The 25,035-nt window shown below is 34.3% G+C and overlaps 1 protein-coding gene across 4 annotated transcripts in view; it reads right to left on the reverse strand.

Annotated features, from left to right (window-relative positions):
- Positions 1-918: 918 nt before the first annotated feature.
- LOC136041862 (rap guanine nucleotide exchange factor 1-like) overlaps positions 919-25,035 on the reverse strand; it is a 160,724-nt gene continuing 136,607 nt past the window's right edge. For 3 of the 4 annotated variants that reach the window (XM_065726641.1, XM_065726638.1, XM_065726639.1), the window contains 5 exons: positions 23,299-23,478; positions 16,608-16,877; positions 7,754-7,942; positions 5,409-5,540; positions 1,621-1,917 (listed from right to left, as the gene is read on the reverse strand). In XM_065726641.1, coding sequence (XP_065582713.1) covers positions 1,779-1,917; positions 5,409-5,540; positions 7,754-7,942; positions 16,608-16,877; positions 23,299-23,478 — 910 coding nt within the window. In that variant the 3' untranslated portion in view covers positions 1,621-1,778. Of the gene's footprint in view, positions 1,918-5,408; positions 5,541-7,753; positions 7,943-16,607; positions 16,878-23,298; positions 23,479-25,035 lie in introns of all 4 variants that reach the window. The other variant, XM_065726637.1, reaches the window with a different exon arrangement.

Raw genomic sequence — 25,035 nt, forward strand, 5'->3', positions numbered from 1 at the left:
AGTTTATTGTATGATATTTGGTCATTCAAACACCTAAAATTATACTTGTTTGGGCACTTTCTGTTTGATTATAGGTCTACAAACGTCCAGTATTTGGAGCTGTGAGGGGACGAGCCCCTCTTAATCTGCCTTTATGCGGAGGTATTTAATTCATAAGTTTATGACAGATAGCATAGCAGTATTCCAGGTAAGAAAGGGTGAGCTAAAGTGCCGGTTTCCTCAATTTGCTCCCTTAATCAATGTCAGTTTCATCAAACTCTAGTGAAGTAGATATGCCCAAGCAAAGTTACCTCATAGACGACAATCAAAATTTTAGCTTTGCTTAAGCTTAAATTTAATTTACAAAGTAAGATATACAAATTTTTTTTTTACTTTTTTAGAGGGGAAGGGGCGTAACAGATTTACAAGATGCAAACCTTATGTAAAACAGCAGTCAATTGGCAATTCCAGCTATGGCGAGGATAGAAGACAACCTTTTTTCTCTATCCGTTCCGTACCTTAGTTTTAAAGGATTAAAAAGATAAAATACCTTAAACCATTTATTAGCGATTCAGAGCTTCGAAACAAATGGAGAGGGTGTTGGACGGGAGGTAGTCAATTTGGTAAAAAAAAAAGCCAGTCCAGTAATATTGACGTAGTTTTCACTGCGGACTTATTTACCCACAGGCCCATCATCGCTCAAGTACCCGGAGAAATAGACTATATTCCGGCTCATACATAAAAATAGGGCAACTGCTTTAAGTTAAAAAGACTCGCGTAATACTTTTATTGAATCTTAAATTTAAATGACCAAACAATCAACTAAGACGGCAATTAGTTCTGTCCGTTCTTTTTTTGTTTGGTCTTTTTAAAAACCAATTTGCATTTTTCCCTAACTAATGAACATCTTTTTCCTTGCAGAATACTAATAATTGAGAATTACAGAAACAATAACATTCAATTGTTAAGTCATAAAGGCTCACAAAAATATAAGTAAAACACTTCAAAAAATGTTCCAGGATTACTGAGATTTACTCTGAGCTTCTTCTTTTCCCAATATAGTTTGGACGCTTTTGTTGCTTTGCGGCATTGACCCCCTTCCCCCAAAAAAAACTCAAACTAAATACTTTAAACGAACCCTCTTCTCCTGTTGAATATATATCACTTCGCCTCACATTTTTAGATTTACCCCAACAGAGAAGTATTTTCGAGCCCCCCTAAAATATTTTACGACTCGTCCCCAACAATTTTGTGAATTGCCATATTGTTCAAGTATTTTTAGCATTCTATGAGGTTATTACGCCCTCCCATGAATCCTCCAACACGTGCTTGCAAAACCTATTTAGGCATGCACGTGTAAGTATGTGCTTAAATTAAATGAATTAATTCACTAATTAAAGATAAATTTAATTAGTTTAATTAATTAAATAATAAATTTAGAAGTTATATTAATTAAATTATTAACTAATAAAATTGTTTAAATTAGATTAATTTTAATTAATCTATTTAGTTGTTTAAATGTTCTATTTACCACAAGCAAAGTAAACATTCTGTATCCGAAGAGACAGTAAGAAAAGGCCTTAAACTAATAAATGCAAGCCTTTGCAAACTACACCATAATTTCAACACACTCTCCTCCCATAAAGAAAATCTGACTTCATCTATTTACAATTGATAAACCAAATATATATACAATTAACAAATTCAAACAACGAGGTTACAGTAAACTTAACATCACAGTTGATTACGCCATTCTGAAAAAAAAACACACACTTTCGAATGCATGTATATTTATTTGACTAGTATTTCTTCAAAGTCTGGATTCCACCTCTTGGCTTAATTGACTCTGAGATGGACCACATTGCATCTTCACTTAAATAGTTATTGAATTCATTTAAAAACAACATTATTTTTTCATCACGCTTCAATGGATAGTTGCTATAAAAGAATTAACAAACATTAGCACTCATCATTAAGTTTTCACACGCTTAAAGCTGTGAATTAATTTTGTTGCAAACAGAGAAAGAAATAGAACAAATGCACAGATGTGTGCTTATGCAAATAGGAGCCAATAAAAGGAATGCAAAAAATAAGAATCAAGAAAACTAGAAAAGGCTGTATAAATCCATGTCATATAATTTCACTTATCTTTCCGAAAATGGATTGTAATGTTGCATAAACAAAACGAGAAGAAACCTACAATACTTGTGTAGCTAAAGCTACAAGCCTGATGTAATTTACCTGATTTTTGAAAAAGAGAAAAAATATCTACAAGGAGGTGAACGATGTTGATAAAAATTTGTGTCGGTAAATTCAGTACATCAAAGACCCTAGTTAAAACGTTGCATAAACAATGTTGCATAAACAAAACGAGAAGAAACCTACAATACTTGTGTAGCTAAAGCTACAAGCCTGATGTAATTTACCTGATTTTTGAAAAAGAGAAAAAATATCTACAAGGAGGTGAACGATGTTGATGAAAATTTGTGTCGGTAAATTCAGTACATCAAAGACCCTAGCTAAAACGTTTCAAACTGTGATCAACCAAAATTATGGAATTTTGCTTTTTTTTTACCTTTCTTTATATATTGTAATATGGTTATATTCTAAGTTCTAAGATACAAAATATTTTGAGTTTAAAGTCAGCCAAAAAAATTGCGAGCCAGAGAAGATTTTACATTAATCCTTGTCAGTCTTCTGCCATTTATATCCTTTTCCAATACATTTTATGGCTTTAGTCACTTGCTACTATTTAAAAATAATCATTGGTCAGGGTAATTGTGTTAGTCCACAGACAGTTTTTACCCCACCAATCTAGGAGTATACAAAATAATTAAGAAGTATCGTCAAACAAACAAACAGATGGGGGTAGGGGTATATAAAGCCCATAATAGCTATTATCGAACAGTTCATGGTAACGAACTGTAGTAAGAAGCAACCCGTCACAATAGCACCAAACTCTAAAACATAAAATTTTAATACTAATAGTTCCATGAAAAGAATCGCATTTTTATGCTTATTTAAAATATATAAGTTTCTTCAAGTTTAGTCTTACCCGTCAAAAGTTACGAGCCTGAGAAAATTTGCCTTATTGTAGAAAATACGGGAAAATACCCCTCATCATCATACAATTATAGAATCGAAAATCATACCATTAGATTCAGCGTATCGGAGAACCCTACTGTAGAAGTTTCAAGCTCCCATCGACAAAAATGCGAATTTTTTTATTTTTTGCCATAAGACACATCACGGATGTATGTTTATTCTTTTTTTTTCTTGCTTTTTTCCCCCAGGGGTGATCGTATTGATACAGTGGTCCTAGAACGTAGTAAGAGGGCTCATTCTAACATAAACTAGAAGTTCTAGCTCCCTTTTTAAGTGACCAAAAAATTGAAGGATACCCAGGCCCACTCGCAGGCTCATTTTTTTTCCCAAAGTCACTGGATCAAAATTTTGACATAACCATTTTGTTCAAAATAGTCGAAAAACCTAGTAATTATATTTTTGAGACTGTTTAATCCCCCACAGATCCCGAGGGAGGGGGTCTAAGTTACAAACTTTGACCATTGTCAAACAGTTCGTAGAGGCTACTCGGCTCATTAGAAACCACAACTCTAAAAAACGGAATTTTGATACCAATAGCTACATCAAAGAATCGCATTTTATTGGTGATTTTAAATATATAAGTTTCATCAAGTTCAGTCTTGCCCATCAAAAGGTACGAGCCCGAGAAAATTTGCCTAATCATAGAAAATAGGGGAAAACACCCCCTAAAAGTAATAGAATATTAATGAAAACAACACCATCAGATTCAGCGTATCAGAGAACCCTACTGTAGAAGTTTCAAGCTCCTATCTGCAAAAATGTGGAATTTTGTATTTTTTGCCAGAAGACAGATCACGGATGCGTGTTTATTTTTTATTTTTATTTTGTTTATTATTATTTTGTTTTCCAGGGGTGATCGTATCAACCCAGCAATCCTACAATGCCCCGAGAGGGCTCATTCTAACAAAAAATAATAATTCTAGTGCCCTTTTTAAGCGACAAAAAATTGGAAGGTATCTAGGCCCCCTCCCACGCAGATTTTCCCCCCAAAGTTACCGGATCAAAATTTTGAGATAGCCATTCTGTCCGGCTTAGTCAAAAAAGTTAATAACTATGTCTTTGGGGACGACTTAATCCCCCACAGTCCCCGGGGGAGGAGCTGCAAGTTACAAACTTTGACCTGTGTTTACATGTAGTAATGGTTATTATGAAGTGTACAGACGTTTTCAGGGAGACTTTCACGTTGGTAAGGGGTGAGTCGTGGTAGAGGGTTACGTGGGAGAATCTATCCATGGAGGAATTTATAATAAGGTAAGAGAATTTTCCATGAAGGGGGTGCAGGATTTTTAGCATTATTTAAAAAACAATGAGAAAATAAATACATTTTTTTCAACTGGAAGTAATGAGCAGCATTAAAACTAAAAAGGAACATAAAATATTGCGTATATAAGGGGGTTGGTCTCCTCCACAATACCTTGCTCTTTACGCTAAAGTATCTTTAGTAATTTCAATTATTTATTCTACGGCCTTTGTGATTCGGGGGTCATTCTTAAAGATTTGGGACAAAATTCAAGCTTTAGTGTAAAGAGTGAGGTACTGACGAAATTTAAATTTCGTTTTATTTATTCATGTGCTGTAAGCCAAAATCACTTCATCCAAATGAACTTCTCTTAGAGCGTCAACGCCTCTCATGCCATCTATTTTGTTTCTTCCTTTAACTGCCACTAATTTTTTTTTTTTGGGGGGGGGGAGGGTTGTGCTCTGCTAAGTGAACGCCTTCAAATGCATCAAAGCTTAGCAACAGCAATTTTCTCAGTACTATGAAAATCAGTGACAAAAAAACAGCAAACTAAGTGCCACTTGAGATGTGCCACATAAAATGTGAAAATCGGAACCTTGTCTCCCAAACTAGAATTAATCTTTATGAAAATTAAAACACGAAAATAAAGACGCACAATGTAGAGGTTTCCAGGTGTCTACCTACAAAATGAAAATTAAAAATGTTCCCCTAAAGTGAAGGTGGCAGATGTGAGTATCCCCCATACCTAGTGTCATAATACCCAACAAATGAAATTAGCATATAAGAATATAACTCGACTCGATATAACTTTATTAAAAAGGTGGAAGTGTTAGCAACTATTTGGACCATTAAAAATAATTCTTTATGGGCGAAGAAGAGCAGTATATTAGATATTGTCTTTCCACTGACTTTAATCTAAGACCTTAAATTAAGAGTATATTGATTATTTTTGAACCTTCATTGGTATGTCATAAAAACAATTACCGCAAAAACACCATAACATATAATATTGTAACAGGAATAATATATACATTTTTGTAACACTACTGTCATCATTAGAACAATAAATTACCATAAAGCTTACCACTTTTTGAAACGTTTCATATTCTCCAAAATGTGGAACTGGAGCCATCTTTTGCCGAAATTTACAACTCCTTCTTCCAAAAAATCTTGATTGCCAAGGTTTATAAATGTTAGATCTTGCAGAATGAGACCACTAAATAAATATAAGTAATTATTTTATTTTTATGAATAAAATTATAAGAAATGCCAGCAAATGAATATACATAAAAATGAACATCAATTTTGTTGACATTTGTCAGAACTGTTGTCAATAACACACAATGAAACTTGAGAAGGCATTGTTACACCACATACAAGTAGTCTGTTTATGTATAAAAAAAAAACTCGTTTTTTACTAGTTTAAAACATTAGACAGAAGTCCATTAGATTTAAAAAACGTGAGATTATTAAATTCTCTGTTCGGCATGGACTTAAAGCACAAAGGACGTCAAAAAAAAATCTTTGCCCTCTAGTACAGGGACATTCACAGGGGAGGGAGCAGCGCATATGCTGTGGAAATTGTTGTTAATTCTAAGTATATTATCAATAACAAGTTTGAGAACAATGTCAGAAGTTGTAAGAATATAGAAATTCAAATTAGTTTAAAGACAAAAAGAAACATATCCTTATTACAGATCGACTGAATTTATTCCAATTACATATAAAGCTTATTCAAATCATAAATAGAGGCCAAAATAACAAGAACCGTGCCATTTTTACTAGCAACCTAGTCAGCAGAGAGTATTTTGTAAGTAACTTTTCATCAGTGTTGCCAGATAGATCACCTCTATAGCATTAAGCTCTTTTTACGGTTGTAAATTATTTAATTTTTAAACTCAATGTATTTCTAAAGATTTTTTTTTATTACAATTTTGACAGATTTTCGCTGAAAAAACGATATGCTTAGTCCATCTGGATTTATGGCTGTAAGGCACCATTTTTCTACCAAAAAGTGTGAGGTACCAATACAAATTTTAGTCAATTATGACACAACCACCCTTCCCTCCCCCAAATAAAAATACTTGATATCTTTTATTTCCAAATAATTTTGGAGCCGTTCAAGGGGAAGGGGGTCTAAGTCCGCTGCCCCCAAGGGGCAGGGGCAGCTATAGCATAACAAGATTCTTGGATTTCATCCCTCAAGAGAATTTGAATGGACTCAAATGAAGCTTTAGGTTAATAGTCCATGGGTAATTTTCAGTTTATTTTGACTGTATGTATGGTTAGAAATAATGTGTGCCACCTGAGGGGTTGTATGCCCAAAGACCTTAGGAATTTTATATAAACAACACTAAAACTTTCAAAGTGATTAAATACCACTTGATTTTTATTATATTTGCAAAAATCACTTTTTTCTTTATCACAAAACAGCGACAATAGAAAATCCGCCTTTTTGACATCCACATTTATCCTTTTTGGTATTCTCATTGAAAAAACGTGTTTCTAAAATTCTCATTGAAAACAAGGAATAAAACAACATTATTTAAAAAATGCCCCCTCCCCCCTAAAGTTTTATAAATTGGCATCCTCGCCTTCTTTTAGCACATGGCAATTTCTATGATGTCAAAAAACAGGGTAAAAGAATACATTTGCGTCTAAAAGCAAAAGGTTGCAACCAAGTGGGTGCTCGTTCTCAAAAATTGAAGTTTTATGTAAGAACTTCCAATAGTTCAAGAGTGTCTGATAGCATAATCGTGGCATTTTTATGGTCAAAATTGCTGAGTCAGATGACTCAGGTGATGATTAGGCAAGTAATTCATCTAGTAACTATGCTTTAGACCCTTAATTAAAAAAAAATCCCTTTAAATGACGCCACATCCAAATGCTTTTGAAAAGCAAAAAAAAAACATTATAGTTTTGCAATGACGCAATACATTGTACAAAAGGTGTTGCATTCCGACAATATTATTCCTTTGTGCAGAATATGTCTATAGGACGACTCGAAAAGAGATACCAAGTTAATGGCCTTTTTAAGCTTCCTTTAGGCGAGTACACGCTAAATTTTGTATACCAAAATTTAATGATCACAAGGGGTCATCAGGATTTTAGAAATGTCTAAGTGGGGCATGGCCCAAAATTGGTTGAGAGCAAGGTCATATCCTGGGAGAGGAGTTAAGGGGTTTGACGCCCCTCCAAATATTTGCCCGACTCGTAAAAACGTAACAAAAATGAACATAACTAAATTTTTATGCATTTTTTTGCCCCCCGCTCAAAAAGAAATCCTCTTGTAAACCCCCACCCCCCAGAAAGAAAAACCTGGATACGGCCCTGGTTGGGAACCACTACTCCAAACGCTAAATTCGATCTTACAAAGTTACCGAATACGACCTTTTACGAGCAGTTACCGAATACAAGATTAGTCCTTACATATAAGGTATACAAGGCTCTCCACTCTCGGCTAATGCTTGCCTATATGTCCTGAAGCTGCAAGAGCTGTCGATGAGAGCACAAAACTCATCTAAACCATCAGTTATCCGTTTTTGCCACTCCAAACGTCGAATAGGAGCTGAATCCAATGCAGACAAAAGAGCGAGGTATGAATTAAAATTATTCAATCTGCAAAAGAAAAGTGTGAAAGTCTTAAAATTAGGGACAAAAGACTGGAAATACCCTTCTTTTATTCAACCCCCTTTCCGACCTTCAATCTTAAAAATCTGATTAATGTAACCAGGTAATCAAATGGGATAAAAATTGCTGATGTCACGACAACATTCTGAATAGGGGTACTCAGGGTTTATCTTGACAAGGGGACGATCTGGGCACCCACAAAAAAAATATTCAAAGTTGCTGCTAAAATCTGAAACATTAACAGGACTTACCATCAAAGTGACCAAACTTTGTCCCAAAGTTCAAATAGTCCTTCTTTTTTCTTGTCTTGACGAGAATTGTGAAAGTGTTTTTAAACGTAAATAAAACGTACAAGTTTTATTTTCAGTCGTAGGTTAGAGATCTTTACCCCGACTATAAGGTAGAGAGAGAGAGAGAGAGAGAAAAAAAATAGGGAGGCTTACTCTCAATGATATATATCGTGTTTAGTATCTCTGAGATTGACCACTTGGTTTTTAATTAGTAGGTCATTTTGCCATTTGAATCTTGGCGGGGTGAGGTTAGACATTTCTGACGGGTTTGACTCGGAGAGTTGTCTGAACGTCCAGATCAGTTCTTAAATAATTTTAATTATTAATTAATTAATTAATTTAAAATTAATTAATTAAACTAATTAATTTAATTATTATTAATTTTCGTTCTTAAATAATTTTAGTTGCTAGAGCTCAGTTGCTAGAGTTGAATCCGAAATTAAAAGTAACTTGTTCTGTCTCTATGAGGGATTTTAGTCCCGGAATGGCAGATTTTGATAAATCCGAATTGTATAGTTACCTATTATTCTCGGTTCTAAGGTTTTTCGAGTACTTGAAAATTAGGCTATTTTATTTTTTTGCAGTTGCTCAAGTTGGAACAGAAATTTAAAACTCTCCAAAGTAATCTGTTTTGATCTTGATCAGCGAATTCAGTGTCAGAATGATACTTTCTAACAAATTAAAAAGTTTTTATTTTGCCTGTTTTTGGGCCTAATACTTGGTTCTGCTACTTTTATTCTTCATTTTGTTTAACAAATGAAGACTACTCTTGTGACTTTGTTTAATTCAAGACGCCCAAATACTACAAAAGAAAAGGAAAGAATGCTTCAACTGATATGCAAATGGTAAAGGAACCCGTCAAACCAGTTCTGATGGATTTTCTCACTGTGAAAAGCAGCAGAAAACATCAGCGTAAAATAAAAAATAAAATCAATCTTCTTGATTACGTTAAGGAAACTAAGGCTAAGCTTGGTGACGTGCACAGCCTGATTGTTGACTCTCAGAAAATTTCATCAATCAAGAACCATTCCAATAATCTAAATTTTCTGTCAGAGGAAGCCACAATAAAGAAAAATCTGAGCAATGATATAGAGAAACAGTGGGTGGACTACTTCTAAAAATACCTGAGACAGATAGCCTACTCTCAAATCCTACTGTTAATCTCCGCAGACTAGTAGTGGCTACAGAGAATGAACTTCCGGCTACAAAACAAAATATAGCTAAAGAAATCGAGATAAAAATTAACGAAAAGCTGAGAAAATTAACTTTGCAGACTGCAGCTAATTTCCATGCAAAGTTTCGAGTTGAAACACTGGTTTCTAAAATCTATAATTCAGTATATGTTGAGTTTTATCCTAAATTTGTACTAATTGAAAAACATCTAAGAACATGCATGCCTATGATTTATTTGTTTCAAAATCGCATGAATCAGCTTGATATGAAACTAGACAACATTGAGCAGGAAGAAGTATGTCCCTGTTGTTTAATGGGGTGAAGCAGATTCCATCGCAGAGTGTGGGGACACCATGAAGCGCGTGTTGTTTGTCAAGATGTGTCCAAGTAATATTAGGGATTCAGATATAGGTAGTTTCAGCGATCTAGAGTTGGATCGAATAATGTTAAAAGACCGGATAAAGTTGCCCCTGTTCTCAACCAGTTTCGACCAAAGAAATAGCTCGCCATATGTTTAAAGTGAAGAAGCAGCTTAGTGGCTCAGGCTTTTTTTGTATCTGAGAACCTTACGAAACGTAAGCTTGATCTTCTGAGCGCTTCAAGAGATAAGTTTGGAAATCACAGTGTGTGGTCTGATCAAGGCCATATTTTTGTGCGCGAAACTGAGACTGCTCCTTTCAGGCTTATCTGGTCAATTGATGACCTTTTATAGAGCTTTTTTCAAATATCTGTATTATTTTTGTTTTTCTTTTATTTTTTAATCTTTTTTTATTCAATTGCTATTTCTTGTTCTTTATGTGAAAAACGATAATGTCCGATCAAGACCGATTTCGTCTCCAGCATTACTTATCAAGGGATATTACCGGCAATGATGATTGTTGAGCTGAAGCCTATGACGGAGAGTGATTACACTCGGTCGCCGTAAATACATGATATAAATGAAAAGAGTCTGCGACTATGTTCTTGGAATGTCCACGTGACTACTGGCTACTTGGGTATTTTGGAATTAATTGAACAATTTTCTTCCTCTTTTGATATTATAGGATTATGTATTATATTTTTTTTTTTTTTTTAGTTCAAACCAGTCTCTCTCATTGTATTCATTTCCAGGTTATGATCTTCGTGTTAAGAACCGAGAAGTGATGGATCGTTGTGGTGTTAGATTCCTTGTAAAGAATGGGTTGAAATATAACAAAAGGGATAATCTTGGTATGTGGATTGAAGGTAAGGTTGAAGTTTTCGATTGAAATTCAGTTTAATGGGAGAGAAAATATAATTAGTATGGTGTATAAGCCGCCCAGTGCTCATCTAGAGAATTTTGTGGGAGGTATGAGTCAGCTGATTCCAAGGGTACCGTCTGGAGCTAGTCCTATTGTTATGGGTGATTTTAATTTTAGCCTGCTTGGTTTGTCTAATCATAATGTTGATTTTTCTTTTCTGATGTCGAATGATCTATACCCGCTTGTGAGTGTACCCACGAGGATTATTGGATAAAGTGCAACCCTAATTGATAATATTTTCGTTCGTTCTGCCGATTTGAATATTTGTTATGCTGATGTTGTGGCTTTTCCTGGTTCTGACCATCTACCATTGGTGAGCATTATGAGGTGTCAGTTACACCGACCAAGGAAAAAGAAAATAAGGCAACGATAAAGAAAAAAGAGAATCTTCAAAAGTTTGTGTTATCGATTGGACCCGTGTGATTCCTGAGGAAGAATCCCCGCCGAGAGCATTTGATAATCTAATGTCGGTTATTTTACCCGTCCTATTAAGGTAATGAAACTGAAGAAACAGGAACCTCGTAGGCCATGGATAACGAGTGAAATACTGGAAGAAAGAAAGCTAACGATTGAGCTTTATCAAATATATCTAGATGATAAAACTGATGGCTCGTATGAATTGTAAAAAAAAACCCAGAGCAATTTAGTGAGCAAATATCGTCAAAAAGCTATGGCCGAAAATTATGATAGAAAGTTTTCAAATACTAAAGGAAATATGAAAGGAATATGGAAACTGATAAATGAAGTGACCGGTGGGAGTGCCGAAATTGGAGCGAATGAGGTACAGCTTGAAGATCTCGTCCCAGATGATAAGTCTGGAATTGCAAATAAGTTTGGTAATTATTTCTCTAATATTGGTATTAAAGTGCAAAATAGTGTAAAAAAATATATGTCCACAGGTTCAAGAATACACTATATGTGATAATAAAAGTGAGAGTTTTGAATTTGCCTTTGATCCGTGTGCAAGCAACGAACTGCTTAAAATAATAAAATCTCTGAAATCAAATTCTGCAGGAGTAAGCGGTCTATCTCTTCAAGCGTTTAAAGCAATAATGCATTACATTCAACCGTGTCTGCTTTTTATTATAATAAATATCCCTTAAAAGGGACCTTTTCCCTGATCAGCTAAAGTTGTGAAAGTGATACCACTCCATAAAGGTGGGCCTAAAAAGGAAATTGAGAATTGGAGACCGATTTCAATCCTTCCATTGTTTTCAAAATTATTAGAAAAAGTTGTTCTTAAACGTCTATATAGCTTCCTACAGGCTAACAGTTTGTTGAGTGAGACCCAATTCAGATTTCGCAAAGATATTTCACAGAGTGATCCCTCAAAGAACTAATGAATGATCTGCGCTCATCAGCATTTCCAATGACATTTGGAGTACCACAAGGATCAGTGTTAGGTCCGCTGCTTTACCTCATTTATGTTTATTTCAAGTGTCTTTATTTGAAAGATGTGTGTCTTGTCTCATTTGCTGATGATACCGTTTTAACTGTGTTTGCCTCATCTGTGAAGGAGCTGATGAGAAAAGCAAATCTCGCATTGGAAAGGTTGGAGATTTTCACTTCATTAAGTCTATTGTGTGTAAATGTTCACAAGATATTTTTAATGACGTTCTGTAGAATTGGTACACCACTGGACGTCTCTGGCCAGGTAACTATGTGGTAATCCAGTTCAGCAAGTTGATCATCTCCGCTACCTCAGTTTTATTTTAATTGCCATTTGGCATGGAAATGTGACGGTGACGCAATTACATCAAAAATTGCCCATGGGGTAGGTAACAGAGAAAAACACTAACAGGAAGAAATACTTCTAGGTAAACGGAAATCAACACTACCTCTTGTATTGCAAGAATAAACAGCAGACATGACGCACAATAAATAACTGAAACAACAAGGCATAATATCCTGCCGCAATCTAAAAATAAACTACATAAACGTGAATATAAAATTCACGAAAGCCTGCAGCAAGCAGAATATTCAAAGTGGGATGAATTCCCCGAACATACTGACGTGGAAAAATACCTGCTAAAATCCTTACTGCATGATTTCGTAGAACACTTACTGGTTTAAGGGTAGGAGGAGAAGTAGATATTTGTGTATATAAGAATAAAGATGGCGGAAGACAAATTTAGGGGGAAAATGTTGGAGTTTCTTCACTACACCTTAAATTCTTGCCAGAATTTTGCTAGTTCAAGTTACATATGGCTTAAAAGGATAAATTTCATCAATTACGATCGAAAATATTTCGAATACGCAGTCCGTTTTATAGCTCTATTAGACGTATACAATTCCTTGATTTATGGTTCAAGTCTCAAAGTCCAGTGATCGCGAAAAACTAATAAAATTAGATTTCCTTATGTTAATCTTTATTTTAATTACTCAGTCATGTTACAATTCTCTCATCTGACAATTGTATCAGAAGTCTGGAGAAGTACATGAAAGTTTCATAACGCTAGGTTAAAAATTAGTGAAGTAGTTGGTAAAATAGGAGTGTTAAAAGTTGGAGAAGCATGTAGTGTCAAAGTGACATTCGTCACAATTTGGTTTTCGAGTTCTATAGATGATAAAGCCTTATGGTATTTTTTTAACGTCTGAAATGCCTAGCATCCTGCTAAATGTTGGTCTCTCAAAGAGAGGAAAGCGGGAGTGGAAAGTTCGAGGGCCAGCTCTCCACTTTCTATCAACGCGGATTTTTTTAAAATAAGATGAAGGGTATTTATTAAAAGAATAAAAAAAATGAACCCGAAGATTGAAAATGTTTAGAAGATTCCACTTCAAACAAGATGCGGCGTGTGTGCTGTTCTACTTAAAAGTTGGTAGTTATGAAGGGGTTGGACAGCTCAAGGATCCAATTGGTACCTCGAATTATTTACATAGAACAATATTGAAAGTTTTTTTTTTCATTTTTACTTAAACAACGCATAACAGACTAATCATTCCGCCAAAAAGTTGGATTAGGCGTGATGTTGAGTTTAAGAATGGCCTTGGATCGCTTTTGATATCCAATATAGACGCATTGAAAATTCTTGCTTGGTTCTCGTTCAAATACATTACTACATACATTGCTTTGTGTCAAAGAGTTAGCCGGTGTATATTGTACACCTATATTATAGGTGCATAAGACTCACTTTAGTTCTCTAATCGTAAGGACTGAGAATCTTAGTGAAATTCAAGCTCAAACTAACTGCAACATACCCACCTTTCTACAAAAAAGTTGTCGATGGGAAAAGTAATACAAAAAAAAGGTAATGGCTTATTCACCACAATAGCTTATTCGATGAGCCATAGGCCTATTCCAAGGTAACATGACATTTCAAACACATTTTCGTTAAAAAGGCAAGCATAAGGACAGAGAGTTCTGGAAAACTACCCTAGATCATACTGACTTTTAAAATCTTCGTAGAAAACTAAAAGGTATAAAAACACCTTTATCGAAACTGGTTGGAAGGACTTAGGGGTGTTTTTAGAGGGGCATAGCTCCACTTTAGTAATTCAACCACCTAGATTAAATAAATTCGTTCAAACAAGCTGCAATCTATGCGTTAGATCACTGGGAGAGACAGGATTAGGAATTCTCTTGTTCTCTTGGTGGTTCTACAAATAAAAGATTTATAAGTAGCTCCAGTTCAAACGAGATACAACATACCCGCCTCTCAGCAGGGGAATTTGGCACTGAAGGGTCAGTGGCTAAAATGAGCATCAATGGCTCATTTTATGCCTGTCACTTCATGCCAATACACCACGAATCCCTATATAATTTTGATAAACAAAATAATAATTTGATAAACAAAAGAATGACACAGCAGTTATGAGGTTTTTCACATCCAATTTGTTGGCAGTCATTATCCAATTTTTTCAACAATGAAATTGTCAGTCCCCCAAACCATCAAAAATAGGGAATCTCCTGAATGGATTTTTGTACAAGAAAAACAATGTAATATCCACTGTTCAAGGAGTATCGATACTCTCAAGGAGTATCGATAGGAGTATCGTAAAAAAAACAACATATCACTCTCAGTTAAAAAAAAACTCTTTTTGTCAAGGTCAATCTCGTATTACTACTAGGAAAAAGGCAAAGGGAAATCGCCAATTCCTCGAGCAATAATAAAATTGTTAAAGTTTAAGAGACATATTTTAAATCGATCCTCAACCCGAGTCCCAAATACAAATAATAAAATGGTAAATTCAACATTATAACAAACATAAATGGCTTACAAAGGAAGATGGCAGACGATGCTTAAGGACCTGCGAATTTTCTATCTTGAGTAGAAAATATTCTGAAAATGGAGCCAGGGAACGGTCGTACCTTGTATATACTTTTTCGAGTTGAATAAGACCAATTTCAAGCAGCAATCTTCTTTCTTGAACAGATTTTCTACTCGATATTGGAAACAATATCGAGAAATGAAAGCTGAGAGCCCCAGAGAAATGAAAGCTGGGTGTTCAGCCATTTCTCACTGAAACTGACAATAAAACTCTACTTCATCAGGTGAACACTGCTCATCTGTTCCTTATGGGAAATAGAAAAGTAAATGGTTTCATTTTCGGATTAAAAGTTTCAGATGCAGCTGCTTGTTTACTTCCTTGAATAAACTTTTCTACCCGATATCAGAAAATTAAAAGCCCCCCCCCCAGACACGTAAAAGCCTGGTAAAAGCAGCTTCAGTCAGCTCTCACTGAAACTGACTACACAGCTACTTCTGACTCTACTTCAGAAGGTGAACACTGCTCACCTGTTCCTTATGGGAATTAGAAAAGTAAATGGTTTCATTTTCGGATTAAAAGTTTCAGATGCAGCTGCTTGTTTACTTCCTTGAATAAACTTTTCTACCCGATATCAGAAAATTAAAAGCCCCCCCCCCCCCCAGACACGTAAAAGCCTGGTAAAAGCAGCTTCAGTCAGCTCTCACTGAAACTGACTATACAGCTACTTCTGACTCTACTTCAGAAGGTGAACACTGCTCACCTGTTCCTTATGGGAATTAGAAAAGTAAATGGTTTCATTTTCGGATTAAAAGTTTCAGATGCAGCTGCTTGTTTACTTCCTTGAATAAACTTTTCCACCCGATATCAGAAAATTAAAAGCCCCCCCCCCCCCCAGACACGTAAAAGCCTGGTAAAAGCTGCTTCAGTCAGCTCTCACTGAAACTGACTATACAGCTGCTTCTGACTCTACTTCAGAAGGTGAACACTGCTCACCTGTTCCTTATGGGAATTAGAAAAGTAAATGGTTTCATTTTCGGATTAAAAGTTTCAGATGCAGCTGCTTGTTTACTTCCTTGAATAAACTTTTCTACCCGATATTAGAAAATTAAAAGCCCCCCCCCCCCCCAGACAAGTAAAAGCCTGGTAAAAGCAGCTTCAGTCAGCTCTCACTGAAACTGACTATACAGCTACTTCTGACTCTACTTCAGAAGGTGAACACTGCTCATCTGTTCCTTATGGAAAATAGAAAAGTAAATGGTTTCATTTTCAGATTAAAAGTTTCAGATGCAGCTGCTTGTTTACTTCCTTGGATAAACTTTTCTACCCGATATCAGAAAATTAAAAGCCCCCCCCCCCAGACACGTAAAAGCCTAGTAAAAGCAGCTTCAGTCAGCTCTCACTGAAACTGACTATACAGCTACTTCTGACTCTACTTCAGAAGGTGAACACTGCTCCCCTGGTCCTGATGGTAATTAGAACTATAAATAGTATTTGCCTTTGGAAGGCAATCATCGAATGAATATACTACTTTCTAATGCATTTAATACCTTAAGAAATATGATAGGGATTTCTATTTCTTTTGTGCTTTCATATTCGAGATTTTGAAATCTTATCAAAACAGAACTAGTTCTTACTGACAAAAAAGAAACCTGTGAAACTGCGCTGATCCGTGATCTTGAAATATAAATAAAAGATACTAACTTTCTAAGGTGTTTCATGATCTTGAGAAATCTCATAACGTATTTTTCCCTTTCTTTCGCATCTTCACGTTCAAGGATTTGAGATCTTGCCCAGTAAGAAACCTTATTGAAATGTTCTGTAAATTTCGTCAAATTTGGAGATTTTTCTTCGTTTTGTTCTTTGGCCCAGAGGAGCACCTCAGCCAATTCCAATCGGTTAAAATAAGCAGCATCAATTAGAGTCATTTGCTCTGCCATTGCTTCAGCTTTAAACTCTAAGAGATTCAGAGACCTAGAAGTACAGCCATGAATAGTGAAAGTATAACAGCGCAGGGTAAAATAGAAAAGATAAAACAGAAATTAGAACAATATAAGAAACTGAAAAGTACTAGTAATTCAAAAATAATTGGACATGACTCCTTTAGAATATTGCTCATTATTGAAAGAAGCATCATCAAAACTAGGGATATATGCAATAGCTCGTCTCGATGGCTAGGGAGGGAGGGGGTTTAATTTAACAATACACTGAAAATAGAGGGGTCAACCTTTTCTAGTACTAAGATATACAGTACTAAGATATACAAATAAACACAGTTTTATAAGATTAAAAACGAACGCAATTTTATAACGAAATTCCTTGTTTGAAAAATCTGTTCTTGTTCCTTTCAGAAATCATTAAGATCATCCCTTACTATACTACTACTACTCATGGAGTACAGAGGGGGGCACAAAAAAAAACTTCAAATTTACACAGAATATGGCTGTAAAAGCAGATGGTTGAAAAGCAGTTGAAAAGAGGTAGATGGCTAAAAAAGCAGTTGATAAAAGGTAGATGGTTGAAAAAGCTGGTTGACAAAAGTCAAACAAGAAGCAATTATCTATAACGTCTTGGAAATTTTTAGCTCTAATCCATGAAGATTAATGCTGAACTTTATTGATGATTTATGAATTTGGTGATTACTTATTAATAAAGATTTCATGACACCATGACATGACAGCAGATTTGACAGCACTTGCTGGTTATGTAAGGTTTTGTAAACTGCCAATATAACTTCAGCTCCCCCCTTCATCACATAATCGGCTGCCCCCCTAGACTAGAAGCTACGTACGCCCATACTAAAAAAACGGCTGGTAGTACCTATGTTAGAGAAACTATCCACTTGATCAATCATCTCGTCACAATACATCAGCTATTCCCCTTCACTTACTCTCAGTCTATTTAGGCATACCCTAGGGTTTAATTAAAGGTTTCCTAAAATTACTATGTACTTCCTGTTTTTAAAAATCCTATTCATAAACTTCAGTAATTTATCTTTAGCTTCACGACCACAATCTTCAAAAAATAACTGATTTGCAGAACATGGGGTCTTACTATTTTTTTATTCCAATTCTTTTTCACAAAATTAATCTTTTTAGTTTCTAAAGTGTCGCAAGCTTTTTTGTTGTTTTCTACATCACATACTGCAACGTTTTCACGGTTTAGTATATTCTCAAAATATTCTGCCCATCTGTCTTTAAAAATTTTCTTAGCACTAATTGTGGTTCCAGCCCTATTTTTAAGTAGGACAAGTCCAGATTGAGCACTCTCTCTCAATTTCTTAACATACCAATATAATATTTTACTGTTATGCCACGTGGCTGAATTTTTCAGGCCTTCAGGAATTTAATTCATGGCCTCCACATTACAAATACTTAATTCATGTTTTGATGTTTTCTCTACTTTCCTAACATTCCTCTTGTTTTTACATGATCTTTCACTCATGTAGGAACTATTGTTCCAGATACCAGAGGGCTAAAAAGCTTTAGCTTTAATGTTATTTACATTTATATATACTTACATTTATATACATATTCAGATTTTATATTTTATTTTATAACGAAAAGAGAAATCACCAATGCAACAGCACAAACACATAAAAAAAAGGAAGACAGAAGGAGAAAATGAAGACTATTTTCCTACATTAGTGATTAATATAGGTCAGTACTTGAATGAGACCTTTACCCTACTCATCCATCCAATTACATAGGTCAAACAGCATAGGCCATACACAATCAACCATAAAGAATAATCCATGGACAGGCAGTCGTGTCGTCAGTAAGTATAAGTCGTCATTTACCAAACAATAAAAAAGACAAATAATTCAGAGGCAACAACCCAACACAAGGGATCATCAGGAGAATACACAAACTAGGGTTATATTACAAATGACATTTACCCTTATATAAGGTCCTAAAAAAATGGAATTTAATTGGTTTTGGATAGACCGAAAAAATTCAAGGAAAAATAATATTTCTACTTTATGAATTTACTTTGGAAGGTGATGACGGTTAAACATCCCAGCAAGAACATTAGCTAAATGATTAAAAGGGCATCAAAAGTAACTTTATAAGACTAAAAACGAAGAATGACTGAATTAAGTAACGTAAGTTTCAAATGCTCCAAGAAACCAATACTCTATGACCCACACCTCCCCAAATAGTTTTGTTTCAGATTACCAGTAAATATATGGCAAAAATAATGTGTTTAACATTCAGTGTATAAGATTGAAGACTATATATATTTTGAAACTTCTACTCAAGAGTTTTCAATGGCAACTAACGGTTAAGCATACAAACAACTGCAATGATTAGAACATTTTATTGGATTCTGTTAAATTTTTTGAACTTTTTATTGAATTTTATAGGAAAATAAGTTCCCCTTAGCTATTAAATGGTGGCAGTTTGATACCACACTAAATTCTGGCTATTCACTAACATGTTTGTTTTAGGACATCAAAGTTATTCGGCATTGATCGTTGGCTATTAACTCTTGTTACTAGTTATTTAGTAGTTACTTGTTACTTTAGTTTAGTTATTTAGTATTAACTCTTGTTACTAGTTATTTAGTAGTTACTTTAGTTATTTAGTATTAACTCTTGTTACTAGTTATTTAGTAGGATTGGCAATAAAACTATAATGCACATTGAATACACTTTCAAAAACTATTACAATGAATGAATAATGAATATATTATTTTTCAACATTGAAAAATAAAGACAAATAAAAAACAGAAATCAACTAGAAAGCTCTAACAAAGCCATATCTTTATTTTATAAAACATTCTTGCTTTATTGTTGAATACAGGAGTGTTCAATCCAAATTATCTTGCAGGCCACTTCGGAAATGCATCATAACTCCACGGGCCGCATATAAAATTATATAAACCCATATTAGTTTAAACCTATTATAGATATTTTTTGGGGAGACAAATTGAAAAATAGTGAATTTTCATTAATTATGTTTACTTTTATTTTTACAAGTGAACACAGACAATATAATAATAATAACGATACTCAATGCACATTGTTAAAAATATATAATAAAAACAATAAAACAAAAATTACGAAAAAAAATCATAGAAAAATATTCATTTCACTAGTGCGACATTTATTTTTCTACTTTTTCACTTAGCATTTGCAAGTCAACCTCAATTAGGGCATTTGCACATCGCAATTGGTGTTGTAGGTTAGCCGCCATTATGTTTGAGCGTGTTTTGTGTTCGGTAAATTTCATCTTCGAAAAAAAAAAAAAAAAAAAAAAAACAATTCGCAGGTGTAAGTTGAACCAAAAGCGCTAACAACTATTTGGGCCAAATTTCTTAAATTGGTTTTAATTTTTCTTTTGTGACGTAAATGTTAAAAAAATCTATTTTTGATTCTGAATTTTCAAACATGCGTTTTAATTCATTATTGCACTGTATGTTAATTAGAACCATTTGAAGATATTCTGGGACAGACTGAATTTCAACATGAAAAAGAGATAAATATGTTTCGAAAATTCTGGTGTATTTTTTCCATCTCTAAATTATTGAATCTGCTTTCAAAAGCATCTTTAAGTTTTCTTATTTCTTTCGAATATTTGATATAATTGTTACATTTTGATTTCTTAGATTTTTTCAACAATGGAAAGTGGTGAGCATTATTAATTTTCAATTACGATCCAAATAACAACAATTTCTTCTCAAATACACTGATGTAATTAATATGTCGACTATGAAGTTATCTTTTCCTTGCAATGATATATTTAACTCATTGAATTTGTTGACAATATCCACTAAAAAGTATAAATTCAACAACCACTCATCATTTCTTAATTCTAACAGAGACCTTTTTTTGTCATTCATTTTTTGTCGTTTGTCATTCATAAATTAATAAATTTCTTCTCGTAACTGATAAAATCATCGTAAATATCTGTTACTGCCTTCTGTAACTGTAACTGTCTTCTGATTACGTTGGCTCTTAAAAAGGGAACTAGAAAATCAGATTACCAATCCAAAGAGTCCCCTCCGAAGTATATAAACCACCATTTCTATAAAAAAAAAAAAAAAAAACTAGATACTAGCTTCAACAAAATTTGAATTCATTTACGTTAAAGAAATTAAACTTATAATTTTCATAATTGTTTTTGGTTTAACCGTCCCCCCAATGCCTGTTCGTGTAATAAATTCATACGAATATGGAGGAAGGGGCTTACAATGTGCTTTTCATTGTGCAGAGAGGAAGGGAGTTGGGAATTTGTCGTTTTTTAAATTACTTTTCAATACTATTCGGTAAATCCCAGCCAATCATCCAACTTAAAAGTATAAATCCAAAAAACACTCATCATTTCTTAATTCTGAGACAGACCTTTATTTTTCTCATTCATTTTTTGTCGTATACGGATAATCCGTAAGCTATATTACAAGTATGCAAAGTATCTTCTAAGTCTTCCTCTTTGGGCTCGTAACCACAAAGTTATGCAACTATATGGTGTTACTGATCCATTCGTAGATGTGGACTAACGGCGTGACGAGTTGTTTCATCTCTAGACCGGAGCCACCCATCATACAGTGCGTGTATTTGGTATTGATTATCATAGTCTGATTTTTCTTTTTCTCTTCTCTTTTCTTTTCCCTTTACTCCATATGGGCACTTTCGTGTCATTTTATATGGGTCAATAAAATTATTGATTGATTGATTGATTGATAATACTTGGACTATACAACATAACTGCTTTTCTGAGCTTTGGGATATCAAAATGATTTTTGGAGTATATGTGAAGCGTTAATTCGCACCGACAACCGGTCTTCATTAGTTGTCAATAAAACAAAGGCGTCTTTTTTCCAACTTGGCCATTGTATTATAATATTTTTTTAAATACAGCGCTAGTACTAATTCACTGGATTTGAAAATGAAGAAGAAACCAATGATGTATAAAGAAAAGAAGAACAACGACAAAAAAACATGAGAGTTTCGGCCATACCTGAAAGAACTTCCCTTTGCATAAAAATAATTGTTCACGAAGGTGATTGCCTCCTCATTTGAAAAAAATATTGTCCTCCCGGCGCTTTCTTAGCTGAGAGAACAGAAAGAGGTCACTTGGAGCTACATCTGGTGAATAAGGTGGATATTCAAGCAGTTCAAACCATTATTCATGGATTTTCACCATGACAACTGTTGAGGTGTGAGACCGAGCCTTATCTTGGTGACACAAAATTTTCTTTTTCTGCAAATTTGGACGTATATCAACAATTTCTGCCTTCAGCTTGTCAAGTAAAGATGCGCAGTACTCTCCTGTAGAGGTTTCCTCTTTCTGACGAAAATCGATACCTTCTAAATATAGATTTATAGTTAAATTACCTGTACTTGTTTCAGGACTCAAGCTTTTCAGCTCTCCCTGGCGCTATGATCTGGCAGACGGTAGAGTGCCAAGCTGCTCGGTCGTGTGTATGGTGCACATATTTCAAGTCACTGCTGGTCCCATCTTCGACCGTATCATCAGAAACCACCAATCGGCTCTAAGTCTGCCTTGAGTGAGTCAAGCCAGGTCTTGACTTGTCCACCCCGTTTCTTCTTCCAGTGTGCGAGGGGTTTGCAGTATATACATTATTCTGGTAATGGGCCGGAATTCCTGATTTTCTCCCTCTGACCACTAAGAGAAGCAGGTAAAATCTTTGCCTGGTGCAAAAGAGCCTATTTACCATCTCCTTTCATTGCCTGGTTTTCTTTTCGCATTTGACCAGTTTAAATATGAGATCATGGCGTCCTACCATGTCAGATGTTTCGGAATTCTCCACTTCAGCTGACTTTTATATTATATCTTACATCTAAACTCATAATTCAAACATCATTCAGTAAAATATTCCACCTAGCTGGAATAATTTTCCAAATTATGGAAAATTAAATAAAATTAATTAGTAATATTAATCAATAATATTTATTAGGTGGAATAAATTAATTAGTAAAATATTCCACCTAGCTGGAATAATTTTAGCTTGTTTTTCAATGTACGAAAAGTTTGAAATATATTTAACCTCAAAATTCCGTACATAAGGTATTGTAAAATTATACCGCAGAATAATGGCTACAAACACAAATGAATATAAACCTAAACGATGATAGAAAACAGCCCCCTTCCCCCCCCAAAAAAAATTGTGATATCACTACAAAAATTGGGTTCGAAATACATATGTACTACAATGTATGTATAATTTGAATTATGATCTAGACATTTTAGTCATTTTGTCTTAAGTTTTTCATGAATATGCTTAAATTATATTTTATTTAATGATAATAACTGCAAGAACAAAGAAGTAATTAGGATAGCAAGAAAAACAGCTGATTTATGCTTAATTAAAAAAATTGCAAGAAAAAACAAAAACAAGCAATTAAGAAAGCAAAAAAAAAATAACTTACATTCCCTTCAAGGACATGGCTGGATAGACAAAATGGTCATTCAATACTCGCTGCTTTTGCACATATTTTTCAAGCAGTTTAGTTCTCAATGCTTTGGCATGGATCAAACAACCAGAGCTAATCAGCTCCTGTACAAACTCTGTCAGAATCTTCAAAACTCCCACATTTAAGTCAATAATACTGAAACAAAAAATACGCCTGAGGATTTATGACAGTAGAAAACATTATGACAGTAGAATATTTATGACAGTATATTTACGACAGAATATTTATGACAGTAGAATTATAACGTACAGAAAACGTCAGAATTAAAGAAATCAACTATTAATATAAAGCCTAACAATAAATAACCAGGGATTCGCCTGGGCCCTAGCATTTTGCATACCGCAAACTTGTATTTGTTTGATTCTTTGATTATGAATTAGCATAATCACCGCGTCATTCTTTAGCCTTACGCCATGATGTGTCAAATCAGTAACTTCAATTGTATTAACAAATTTTGGCTGAATTCAATTCCTCCTTCCTTTTAATGCATCAAATAAACATCCATTTTATAGGATTTACTTTCTCGTAGAACTCATTGGGAGTCTCACTGTTGATTCCCTTGTAACCATAAATTTCGTTTTGATTCGTTGTGATTATCCCTGTCCCTTTTCTTCTAACAGCAGTTGTTGTTGTTGTTTTTTTTTTTTTTTTTTTTTTTTTTTTTTTTTTTTTTTTCATTATTTTCATGTGGGACTCACTGTAAGGCTTGTTGTCACATGTCTTCTAGCCAAAGATCTATTTGTGCTTCATTTTCGTGCATCTTTACCTCACCCATTTTTACACGCCTTTTTCTTTAGAAGTCAGGACTCATTCAGATTGATATGTAATTTCGTATAACGTCATTGATACCAAAAAAACTTTTATCCCAGCTTTTCCCCAGTTGTTATATTTTTGCTTTAATTGCGTTTAATTGCGAGCTCTTTGCAAATTTTGTCAAACTCGCGACTTATTTATATCGTTTTTTTCCCGGCCAGAAATCTAAGGGTGCCAATTAAAAAAAAAAAGAAAAAACATGGAGCGGTTTTCAACAAAGCATTTATATATACATACACATATAAATACAAACTCAATCATTCAAAGAGAGTTTAGTTATGTTTAATTTACATTGAAATTTGTTTAAAGTATGAAACTACACTTTAATAGATTGTTGCCTAATACGAGCCAGATCTTCAAAATAGCAAGTTAAAAACAAATCAATCAAAAATTCTAAGCTAACGTTTTCCAAACTGGTAGGAGTACCCCCTAGGATGACTCAAACTAGTCTAACAGGAGGTGCCAATATTCAAAAGCTATGTTTACTATATCAAGGTAAAACTAGCGAGATGTTATAGTTGTTGCTGAACACTCCAGCCAATGGTCAGGGACAAAAAATCAAACGATCTTTGAGATCGATTGGTTTCTCAGATACTTACTATATAATTTGTCTTACAAGTAGAAGAAGGAACTGATGCAGTTAAAATCGCATATTTAATTGAATATTTTTTTTCTACTTTTTTTTGCAAACTCATTCCATTCATTTGCAAACTTTTTTTTAAGTTTATGCCTATCCAAACTCCTATAATTTTCCGAATTCTCTTATTTATAATCAAAACACTTGATAAATACAGATAATGTCCTATTCTTTAAGTTTTTTTGGATTCATGTGCTAACATATCAACAGTCTATACTGTAAGAATAGAGCAACACAGCTTA

The sequence above is a fragment of the Artemia franciscana genome, unplaced genomic scaffold (genome assembly GCF_032884065.1).
Source record: "Artemia franciscana unplaced genomic scaffold, ASM3288406v1 PGA_scaffold_47, whole genome shotgun sequence".
NCBI lineage: Eukaryota > Metazoa > Arthropoda > Branchiopoda > Anostraca > Artemiidae > Artemia > Artemia franciscana.